This window comes from Pelodiscus sinensis, chromosome 9, assembly GCF_052426305.1.
Source record: "Pelodiscus sinensis isolate ZL-2025 chromosome 9, ASM5242630v1, whole genome shotgun sequence".
NCBI lineage: Eukaryota > Metazoa > Chordata > Testudines > Trionychidae > Pelodiscus > Pelodiscus sinensis.
In genome coordinates this window covers 63,459,444-63,471,883 of record NC_143060.1, presented here as the reverse complement: position 1 = coordinate 63,471,883, position 12,440 = coordinate 63,459,444, and the positions used below count along the sequence as shown (strand labels likewise).

General features: G+C 40.9%; 1 protein-coding gene across 2 annotated transcripts in view; it reads right to left on the bottom strand.

The window, feature by feature from the left end:
• COP1 (COP1 E3 ubiquitin ligase) overlaps positions 1-12,440 on the bottom strand; it is a 146,132-nt gene that overhangs the window by 106,540 nt on the left and 27,152 nt on the right. For both annotated transcript variants that reach the window (XM_075936898.2, XM_075936899.2), the window contains exons 7-9: positions 7,963-8,022; positions 6,121-6,197; positions 33-90 (exon numbers count right to left, since the gene is read on the bottom strand). In XM_075936898.2, coding sequence (XP_075793013.1) covers positions 33-90; positions 6,121-6,197; positions 7,963-8,022 — 195 coding nt within the window. The remainder of the gene's footprint in view (positions 1-32; positions 91-6,120; positions 6,198-7,962; positions 8,023-12,440) is intronic.

Below are 12,440 nucleotides of genomic sequence, written 5' to 3'. Positions count from 1 at the left end.
GCCCCTCCCTCCACAGACGAGTGTTATCTTACCTGAGAACTGCCGCTGAACCCTGGAGGCTGGCTGTACTCCGTAGAATCAATAATATTACTGTAAAACCAAGAGAAACAGAGCCCATTTAAATCACTATGCACTCATCCTTAATCATTTTCCACCTGCTTATTTTTCCTGTTACATCTAGCAGGAAGTTTGTGTTTGAAATTAATTTTGTAAGCATGAAACATAAGACTTCAAAAAACACAGGATGAGAGACTGGTATAGAGAAGAATGGGCAGAAGTCTTATGTCTACAAGAAGTCCTGTGGCACCTTGTGCATCTGATGAAGTGGGTCTTTGCCCATGAAAGCTTATGCTCCAATACATCTGTTAGTCTATAAGGTGCCACAGGACTCCTTGTCTCTTTTGCAGATCCAGACTAACACGGCTATCCCTCTGATACTTGTAAAATATGGTTAAGCACATTTCTATCAGAATATCATCAAGTCTGGTGTTACAAACACTGGAGGACAAACTCGACCTGTATCTCTAGGATGCAGTGTAAAGCTCACCTTCTATACACTTCGATTACAAAATAATTGTGTAGGATACCCCTTCCTTCCTAATGGGAGACACTGGTATTTCATAGCGTCCAAGGCAATGATGTGAAGGGAACAGACAAAAAGCTAGCTTAGAAAAATATAAGCGGCCCAGCCACCATAGCTTCTCTGTAACAGTCTCTGGAAGTGTCTGACGTGCCAAACAAAGAAATAAAAACAAACCAAACTTCCCCTACACCCCCCCATTAAAACATGCTTAGTACTTGAATTGTGAAGTCCCGACCTCTGTGTTCAAAGAGGTTCAGAACCAGAGCCAGACACATTCCAGCTGCATGCCATTTCCCAGCCTTGCATACATTTCATTTTGAGGTAAGACACTGAGCTGATCTCGCCTGCATTTTTTTCCAGGGGCCAGGAAATGAAAAAGCCCCTCTTCTGTAAGAATCGTGATTTATAGTTATCTCCCATTGTGCGGACCATCCACATGCATGGACTTAAGCCAAGATTTGCACAACAGTGTGCCTAACGCGAGGCACCTAAATAGGAGTTTGAATTTACATAGCCTGAGGAGCCAGCAGCTTCTACCGGCTTACACGGGAGCTACAAGGTGCTCACCACTTTTGCAAATCAGATCCTTTATTTAGCCAACTAAAGTATTTAGAACCCTACATTTGGGCATTCATGCTTGGAAAATCTTGCCCTTAACATTTTATTTCTCTAGGATACACAGATCCTTTCCCCTGTATCACTTAATAATCAGCCTTTATTTGCCCATGAAGTATTTAGAGTCCCACAGGAGAACACTATCAGGTTAAAGTTATGTACTCACCAAGCTATCTATTACAAAGGTCTACTGTAAAAAGTATTTTGAAAGCCTTGCTTTCCCCACTATTCTTGGCTTGTTTACTTTATTCCATTTGGCTTAAAACAGATTATTCAGTTTTGCTTTTCTTCTCATTTCCTCATCCACAATGCACATTAGATAGAAGCATTGTTCCCACTGAAGACATGGTGTGGGGGTTGGGGAAGGATGGAGAGGCAGATTGTTTTTGCAAGGTTATCGGAAATATTTTGATTGGTTGCCGTCTCGTAAAAAGTGATTTTGCACAGTTGTGTGTTTATGTTATGGCTGCCAGCGCTGATCAGTGACACTGATCTTCCAGTACGTGATGGGACTACCAGCATTGCATTAGGTGCTTTCCTACAATCTATACATCTAGAAAGCCAAAATACTTGCATTTGGGATCGAATACGTTACTCCAATACTCGTTTAAAAAAATCTACTAGAGGCAAATTTGTAGTTGGAGAGACTTAAAACTATTTTAACACATTTGTAGTTAACTTTTAAGCGAACTCCAACTGATGATGTTTTAACAGTTGCACACTCAAAATAGAAAAGCTACAGGAAAAAAAACACAACTAGCTTCTAGGAAAACAATTATTTTCTACTAGATCTTTGTGGAGGAAAACAGTAATAATGCTGCTTAAAGCACATTTAGGGACAATAAACTTTAATTGGGGTGGGAGGAAGGATGACAAAATAGTGAAATGCATTCATCAGTTCCTGCCCCAGAAAGCAGAAGTGAGCTGCGCAGCTGGAAACAATGAAAGATAAGCTGTTGCAAGAGGCAGGTACATATGCCATTAGCACAGCAAACAGTGTTTAGTCTTATTTTACTACAGATATGCTAGTAACAAAAAGCCATCTGGGTTCCAGAAGTGTAGACACAATTCTGCCAGCTACAGACTAACTGTGAGTCAGTTTTGTGTAATAACCCTATTTGAAATTTGCCTGCAGCTACTTGAATAATTGGAAAAACGAAAGATTACAAGAAACTTCAAGTCCTGTTTACAAAGACTTTAAATATTTGTGATTGGCTGCATCTAGACTAGCAAGTTTTTCCACAAAAGCAGCTGCTCTTGCGGAAAAAACTACCAGCTATCTACATTGGCTGCTTGAATTTGCGCAAGAACACTGACGATCTAATGTAAGATTGTCAGTGTTCTTGCACAAATACTATGCTGCTCCCACTCAGGAAAAAGCCCTCTTGCGCAAATGCTTTTGCGCAAGAGGGCCAGTGTAGACAGCTAAAAACTGTTTTGCGCAAAAAAGCCCCAATGGCGAAAATAGTGATCGGGGCTTTCTTGCGCAAAACCGTGTCTAAATTGGCATGGACACTTGTCCACAAAAAGTGCTTTTGTGCAAAAGCGTCCATGCCAATTGAGATGCTCTTTTCCGCAAATACTTTTAACGGAAAAAACTTTTCCGTTAAAAGCATTTGCGGAAAATCATGCCAGTCTAGACGTAGCCATTGAGTAATGAATTATAAAAAGCACCATGATATCTGGGAACAAAAATCGGTTTGTGGGTGGCAAAAGGAGCAAGTAAGAGAAAATTTTGGAGACCAAGAACTGAAGTCAATGGGCAAAAAAAGCTGGTTGAATAAAGTGAATCTTCGGATACCATGTGATTAATTTTATTGGGTGTCTGCCCCAGGAACTCATGGCGGAATGGTAATATTTTCTATTACTGCTTCAGAAACTGAAGCAAGAAAAGAAAATGTCTTAGTTATTCCTCCTCTGTATCATTCACCATCCAAAAAGACAGAGGATGGCTAGGTTTTTTTTATTTTGCTTGTTTTACATGGGGGAGGGTGAAAAGTGCAAGAAAAAAGTCTTGATTTCTTTTAAGAAGCAATACAAATTTTAAGAATACAAATTTAGCAAAGTTACAGCAGTGAGGTGGGGTTATTTTAAAGTTAGAGAGCATGGATGTTTAAAAAAAAAAAAAAAGATGAAACACAAAACACATAGCCAAAAAGGGATAGTTGCTTATGAGAACTAGGAGTCAAATGTGGAAAATGGAGCAAAAAGGTTGAACTGGCCTTCAAACAGGGTCTGGACATATTTAAGCAGAAACAAATATGAAAAAGCAGAGCATTGGTGGAATGGACTGTTTAATCAAAAGTAAACATGTTAAAGGATAAATCAGACAAGGCACAAGACTAAAGGCTCTGAAGTTCAATGAGGGAGAATACTGTAAAGCTGAAGGCAAACAGATTAAAATAAACAGCGTAACAAGCAAAAGTGTTCTCTCTCTGCACTTAAAGTACTTTGATGCTATTTTATAAGATGCATCAGTTATGAATGATGCCCAGGTAAGTTATAAGACGATAGCAAGTATGCTAACAAGATATGCCCTGGTTTAAACCCACCATTTTAATTAATAGGAAAGTTGAAAATATCCCAATAGTTAAGTATTTTGAACATGGAAACTTATCGTCACGATACATGAAAATATAAAAGGTTCACCTCTAAAAAAAAAGTGCTAAGAAGAAATATTTCAGTTAAAACAGAACTAGAGGACTCAGCAAAATGTAAAGCCCCCATCAATGATTCCAGGAAAGATCTAGATCAGTTTTTGAACTGCTCACCAAAACATGTGTCTAATGCAGAAAGTCAAATTTCAAAGAGCAGGTAGTTTCTGGATTATAAACCCAAAGAATTATCTGGGCATATGAAACCACATATAGGACGACTATGTGTCAAGAGATATAGACTCCAGAAATCATCCAAGCAAGTGACGTCTCTTAGGAACCTTCACATGCTGCTTCTCATTTTTAGCAGAGAAAGCAAGGAATAAGCCCTGATTTTGGAGGTGTCTCTGAGGAGTACGGAAGGGGACCTCTCTTGAAAACTTGGTGAGAGACTACACCATGCCTAAGTGCCTACTAGTCTTTTCTATCAGGTTCAGATTAAATAAAGTTTCATTCAGGTCTCATGTTCTAGAGAACTGAGCAGCAGTAAGTGGATCTTGTTACTAAAGGAATGCTGGATCATAGTAGGGCTAGTGTCACATTTCTAAAAACCAAGCCACCCAGTGGGCCTACAAAATACATATGTTTCTATATCAAAGATTAAAGTAAAACAATTATATCAAGGTATTTTCATCACTTGAGTAGTTTTGGGGGCAAGATCTTTAGTGGCAAAAGCACATGAATTCTACACAGATCTAAAAGAATGTCAGAAAAATATTGCTAGACAGGCGTACATTGGTTTCAGACACAGCAGATTTTAAAACAGTTTCTAACAAATTCTTGGGCCAGAAAATTACTATTACAGGTTCCCAGTGGTATAAAACAGTGCTTGAAAAATTTGTTAACATACTTCATGTGACAGAACTTAGACCAACTACTTCTGCAGAAGTAACGCTTCCATTTTAAGGAAGAGCTTCTAGCCCTTATGCTTAATAAGATAATGGTCCAAATGTGAAAAGTGTGAAATAGTGCAGCATCAACTTACTGAGCCTGAAACTCCCAGCTTTCCCAAGCATCAGAAGCATGAAATTAACAAAGACTGATCAGTTTCACTGCTGATATTCAGAATCCTGCCAGCACAAACTAATAACATGGCTATTTCATGTAGCCTTGCAGAAGCAATGACACACAGCAGAGAAGACAGATAGATCCTGGAGTTATTCTCTGATTTAAAATGTCCCAGAAGAGGAAAACTGGGAGAGAAATAAAGATTCAGACACATCATTAGCCCTGTTGTCCTCCAAACTTTAAGACATCTATTACATGATTATGAAAGTTTGAAGTCCTAGGGGTAACAACTGAGTACAAATATGAGCAGCCATTGGAAGGTCTCCTAACCAATTCATTGTCCCCTGAAACTCTCCAACGTAGTCCCCAAACATGTTTCACGTATACCTCTGGGTTATTAGGTTTAGTTCTCCAACTAGCAGACATATAGTGAAGTGGCAGTACCAAACAACAGCTGTGCTGGTAACCTCTGGTTTCAAGAGCCAAGACACGTGTCCCAAAAAAGGAAAACATATTATTCATTCAATATGCAAAAGATGACCTTAGGGACATCACAGCTTATTTCAGCTGAATGACTACAGGAAGGCACGCACCGTAAAATGCACTTTAAAACTGAATGGTGGATATGTGCAGCTTGGACACAAAAGGTTATTTACAATTTTATCTGTAATCCTGGGCACATAATATCTTAGACTGAAAAAAACAATCCATGAACACCACACTAGGGAAATGACATTTCAATCTAACCAAAGATAGCAGACAGATGGGAAGACCCAATCAGTTTGTTAAATTTAAAAATCTGACCATGGGAATAATATGAAAGGTTAAATTTGCATGAACAGGAAATCAAAGGTCAGTGACTTATTTAATGTGAAATTGGTTTGGATGCTGCTGCTGCCAACCACCACAAATTAAATACTTGATAAAAGCAGAGGTGTATTTTTAAACACTAATATTTTTTACTCAGCAACTCAGATGGTCTGCAGACGTACCTGTACAGCACTGAAAAACTGAAAGTTTTTCAAAGCATTCTGGCAAAGGAAGATCTTTAATCCAGCTGTGGATTCACAACCACAGCATGTCTTCACTAACTTATCGGCATGAAAAATAAATACCATGGAGAAAACAGATGGACTATATGAATTATTTTTATCTGAGCAAAAAAATAATTCTACTGGAGTTCTGCACATGGTATGGCTGAGAAGTAGAGCCATATGAGAGAGCTGCAACACAAATTTTGAGCAGCTGCAAGCTTTGTACCTGTTTGAAGGCGAGGGAGCTTCGAACTGAGGCACCGTACTATCCTCACTGACTGGGGAATATAACCCACTCATTTCCTGGAACAGAGAGTCAAGTTACAACAAAACAAAAAAGACATGCATGTAATGGACATTTTTCAAATAGTTAAAAAAGGTTTTTTTTTTAAAAGTTACAAACTAACATAGTTACCCCTCTGAGGCTTTCAAATAGACAGCTTTGGGATATAAATTAACATTTGTAATAAGTAGCCAATGGCATCTATTCTTGCTTAACTCATAGTAAGGAATCTTTCCTCTGCGCATGTGTCAGTAACAGCCACACTCCCTAGAGGGGGCGGTCTCGCTCTGGGGTGTGCAGGGGTGGGGTGGGGTCAAAGGGCAAAAGAGTGTTGGCATAGGTTATAGGGGGTCAGAGATTAAAAGATCAAAGGGCATAGGGGGTCAAAGGGTGTTAGGTGCTGGGGAGCAAGAGGCAGGGTTGGACCTAGGGGCTATGAGGGGAGGGCTGGGAGTGAGGGAGGGTAGGGGTTAGAGGTCAAAGGGTAAGAGGGGTGGGTTGCAGTGGGTCAGTGGTTGTGGGGAGCCAGGTGTGGCGCAGCACAGCTCATGCTTCTGTCTCAGGGGCAGCAGATCTGAGGGTTTCTGAGCAAGCGGGGGCCTCAGAGCCTGTGGAACAGGCAGTTCCAGGGTCAGTGGGGCAGGATCAGGGTTTGGTACAACAGGCAGTCAGAGTTTGTGGAGCAAGGAGCACCGGGGGTAGTGAGGCAGGATCAGGGAGTGCTGGCAGGGAAATGGGAAGTTGTCAGTTTAAGTCAGGGGTCACTGGGACACTGTGTCAAGGTTGGTAGTGACAGCAGATACAGGACAGGCTCATGGTTGACAAAAGGAAGTTGGCAGCAGGGGGTGTTGGGAAGCAGGAGACAGTGGGCACTGGGGTGGCAAGCTTGGTAAGACAGACTTGTGAGGTTAGTGGGATATAGGGATACCAGATGATGGGTTTGGCAGGTTTAATAATACAGAGGGACAGAGTACCACGGTTAGCTGGACGGGATCAGAAGATTCTAGGGTTAAAGGTAGAGAGATGTGCAGTGACAAGATGGGGTGAGTGGGCTGGTGGACAGGTAACATTTTATTTACATATTTGCATATTCATTAGCTGCATGGTGAATATGCAAATAGAGCATTTCCAGTCCGCCAAAAGTTTGTGAATGGGTTTGCCGGTGAGGGACATGAAAAAGATTGGGAACTGCTGCCTTGAAGCACAAATTCTCCACGCCCAGATTTGAGCACTGGACAGGACAGAGCTGATATAAGTCCAGGGAGCCATCGAGAGAATGAACAGGAATAGAGGTGGCAGGTTTCAAAATACTTGGGAAACACACCCTTCGCCCACTGAGCACTCTATGCAGATTTAAAAACCACCACAGAGAAATGAGAAGAAAGCACTGTGGCTTCCCTCCTATCCACCAGGGGGTTCTACTTCTCCTCCATCCCCCACCCCACCGATACACTGCTCTAACTTGGGATGCTTCAAGGCTCGCTGCTACAGTAGTCAATACTTGTATCAATACAACAGTTTCCAATGTTAAGTTGTTAGGCTGACGTTCTAAACAGAAAAAAGTTTGGAAAAAATAAAGTGAGCGGTAGATATGGACAGATCCCTTTCACCAAGCTGCAGCTGCATGCAGTTAATAAATGAATGCACTGAGGAAAGAGCATCCTCCGTTCATTTTTGCATTACTGAAGCAATGCCCACACATTTCATGCAGCACCATGCAGAGAAGCAAACAGTTTGACGGAAATGAAACCCGCCAGAGTTGCAGCAAATGTCTGGGCTCCTCACCTCAACTCGTTTAATATCCTCTTCCAGCACACTTAGCTCTTTTTGGATCTGCTCCAGTTGCTGTGGATGGAAGGATAAAGGAAATCTAAGCCAATTTGTACTGGCACAACGAGACACATCAAGCAATGGATTTAATTTACGACATTTTAACTACGTTAGCACATCCTGCATTTCAAACACTCACTAGATACAAAAGTGCATACATTATCCAAATGAGCAAATTACATTAGATGAAACTTATGGTTGTGAAATAAAAACAGTACAAGAAAGATTATGTTCTTCAGAAGTAATCACAAAAGGCTCCAGATGATTCAAATGTAGCATTTTGTACTTCTCTAAACACCTTCTGTATAGGGATCTAACAGTTCTTTCAAAATAATTGTGGCCTGAAGCCTTAAGAGACCCAGGGATCATCTGACCTTAAATAAACTGAAGACCTTTAACACAAAACCAACTCTTCAAACCCCTTTATGAAGTGAGACAATTAGCACTGATGTTTCATAAAAACCATGAGAAAATTAACCATGTGCAGTTGAAATGCCATTCTGCCTATCTGAAAAGTTTGCCATTAAACTGCCAAAGCAGGGATCTGTTCACGGCACTAATGGTAAGCCTCCAAGACGCTTTCCAGGGTATCGCTTTGGACTAGGGACGCGAAAGTGTAACCGCATACACGTTTAACCGATGAGCCTGGGCTCCTCGGGTAATATTCACAGTTACATACAGTCTCCCGGTATGCATAGGGAGCTGGCTTGAAAGCCAAGTCTCCCAGCACACTAGTTCCCAAGGGAGCCGACTGCTGCTTCGGATTCTGTGGTTACACGGCTACTTAATTCGTGTGCATTTTAACATCGCTACTTTGACATACATCCCACCGAAAGACTGAAAATTAATATCATGCCTCTAACACCGTGCAAGTTTTCAGTAGCTATTCAAAGGAAATATCTACCAGTCACAACTTCACATCATTCCTATGAATCCTCTGGATGCCTCCCATCCAAATACACACACATGGGATTAGGCAGTTTGAGAAATTCAACCCAGCCACAACAGAAGGTAGAATATCTGCATGTTGGCACTTTGCTAAGAGGCTCTTCTATGATTATATGTATTGGTAACAGACAAAAATAAAAGCTCCATTGCAAATCTGGTTCCCCAGTGTATATAGGCTAATAGAGGACTTTACAGCAGGCAACCTGGCTGTCCAAGCACTATTTCACTGTCTGCTTAATTCACTGCATTAATTACCTTTCATGCCTAGCTTTGGGGTTGTGTTTTAAAACTGTTACTAAGATGGTATGCCAACATCGCCAGAGATGAAGTACAATGCATCTTTTTAAACATAAGACAGATGAGAAGCGTTTCAAGTTGCCCAAACTCAAAGGCATCTCTCTGGTTCAGCAAACTGCTCCCAGAAACACAGCAGCTTGGGTACTTGAGTCTGGCTCAAACCAATAAAAAGCTTTACAGAAAACAAAGACTTTTCTTTAAAGCACCTGCCACTGAACAGAGTTCAGTATGTCAGCTCTGCAATAGGTAATTGGTAATTTGATTGAGCTAGTGAGTTAACTATTTAGTATTAAAAAGGCTTTTCTCCTCAAAGAGAGGAAGGCAAACCAATAATGATTTTTAGAAAAAACTAGGTAACACTGCATTAATGCACTGATCTCACCCACTAGAGCTCTGGGCTCATTTAATTTGGTCACCAACACTGTTAATTGAGTGACTTAACTTTACCAAACCACTACATGCAGCAAACAGCAGCATCTGCTTGAGAAATCTATAACTAGAATAGTAATAGGTACTGAAGGTCTGATTCAGTGGTTCAAAACCTGTGAGGCAAACAGCACACAGCTGCAACCCATGTGACATCTTCAGGGCCATACAGTAGTACTGGATGCAGCCCACAATGGTAAACAGGTTGAGAACCACTGAGTTAGAGGTAGTATTAGCAAAGCTATCCGCAGAGGAAATGTACGCAGGATCTGTCCTAGTTACATTCCACTCTGCCAGCATCATTCATTCCTCAGTTTCAAAAACTCCATTAAAAATCATATCAAAAAGGTTTCAAAATGAGCATGGGGATAAATCAGGAAATGTGCTCTAAAGTTATTATTTTGCAACATACTGGCTTGCAGCCAGATATTAGAAAAGGGAAAAGAAACTCATGGCAGGTGCTGCAGCCATCTGGGGGGAAGTAGGCTCCATTACATAGAGACTTGTTAGTTTCGAACTTCTACTCATGCTAGTTTCCTTTGCTGTTTCCAATATTTGTCTCCATCAGTAGAAGGACAACCCTTCTAAGCATAGACTTATCAGACAGTTTTTACATGCGCTGCTATGGATCCATCGCATCCTACTCCCTGGAGTCAAAATTTGGTTTTAACGCCATTGACAGTGGGTGTTCTATGTGAGGACAGGCACGTTGGGAGAGCAGTATAAAAGCTCGGAGACTATCAGTAAAGGTGCAGTGAGTCAAGACTCAGGTGTACTACAGTCAAGTGGGGCTGCTCTACCAGTTAGGCTATAGATAGGAGGATTAGTCTCATTTTTAGGAGTACTAAATCCACACACAAACATTTTACAAAAGAAACACGTCTCTAGAAAGCTTCCAACATTCAGCCAGCTGAGCAAGCTCAGGAGCTGAACATTCAAACAGATCAATTGCGACATTATTTTGTGCCATGAAAGGTCTGAAGGATATAAATATTTTATGTGGTTTAAGCATTAGTCCAACAAAAACCTGTAAGTCACTTTGTTTTCATTTTGATTATGCTCTTCAATGGATCACTGAACAAGGATTTCCATCGATTGTAGGTGGTTTTACAGAGAGCAGTTCTTATCTGATCATTTCTTTTCTCTAAACACCTACCCTCATTTATATTATCGCTCTTCCCATCACCGCCACCACCTTTAAAGCAAGTCAGGCTTGTCAGTCATTGGGACTACTCATCTTGGCCTAGAGCCAGTAAAAATAATTCCAGAGCTGTACTATACTCCATTTCTGTTGAAACGTACGTACATCTAATAATCCTATAGCCCAGTGGAAGCATCTTCTGTAGAGCTAAAAAGGGCCAGTCTCATCAGGGCTAATTTTCACAGCAGTGGGCCTTAAAAAATAAATAAATAAATGGTTCAACTAGGTGAACAGAGCCCATCTTCTCTATAAGATGTTACTAGTCTGGGACTAAATTAGCAGGGAACCTCGTGGCAGAAAATAAAGAGCATATGAACTAAATGTAATGCCCAGCATCTTAAAGCCATGCTTACAGAGGTCTCTAAATCAAATTTATAAAAGTCTGATGAACTTCATACCAATTGTCGTCTCATCTTTGTAAAACGCACCAAAGTCTTCAGACTATGGCCTCCTGTACTGTTTTGTTTGGAAAGGATATGGATTTGTATCAGCTTCTTTGATACAGAATTCCAGCCACCTGGCAATGGACAACTTTGATACCTTGGCTTCGTTCTATTACAGAATACTAGAGGAAGACAGACAAGTGATTTCCCAAAACATTTAATCCTTCTGAAGTTAAAAGTTCCTTGCATCTCCACAACGTACCATAATTTTTCCTTCAGTAAACAGGGTTACAGAATGGAAGAAGTTCATTTTGAAAGTAAGTCCCTAGTTGGAATAAAATGTGCATTAAAGATGTCACTGACATTCAGTCACATGACTAGCCACAGGAAAACCTTGTTCTTTCAGGGAAGAGACACTGGGTAGTGAAGGCAGAGAACTGAAGGGAAGCAATATCCCAGAGAAGATAAATCTTGAGAGGTAGAAGCGGGTGTTGGGCCGGCCACAGAAAAGGAAAAAGAAGGATGCCTGTCTCGGGCCCCAATGAAGTCTCCCATTCCTGGATATAAGACCAGAAAATAAAATCATAACAAATACGGAGCTCAGGAAAAGGAGTAACAATTATTGCACATGCATTAGAAAACTTATTTGGTCTGAACATGTGCTTTCCAGTATCTCATTGAAAAGCAGCTCATACTTACTGCAATGTAAACCACAGCTCCAAGGCAAACCTCAGATTCCTGCAAACAGTCTGAAACAAATGATCCTGCCACCAACATTTTATGAAGCAGATTTCAGATCTTTTCCTCTCAGATGAGTCTTTGGAAATTGCTTGGGTTCTTCTGACCAAGACAGACTGAGGCCGTTGATGTCTTGAATATCTTGGGTGTGGAACCTTTTGCTCTCTATTGCAGAAAAGCTTAGTTCCCCCAAAGAATTTGAATCCGACATTTACTGGGAAAACACCAATCATTTGAGGTCATAATCTCTTATGTCGTGTTATGAAGCCTTTGAACAAGAACAAAGGAATGCAGAGCTTATTGGTTTAAAAAAATAGCACATCTTAGCGGTCTTGCTGCTGATTGAAATCAGGAGGTTCCAGCCAGATGTGAGGGCAGTTGATGAATCTGGAACACTCAACCAGCACAATTTACCTCTCGCAGCAGAGGTGTGGTTTCTC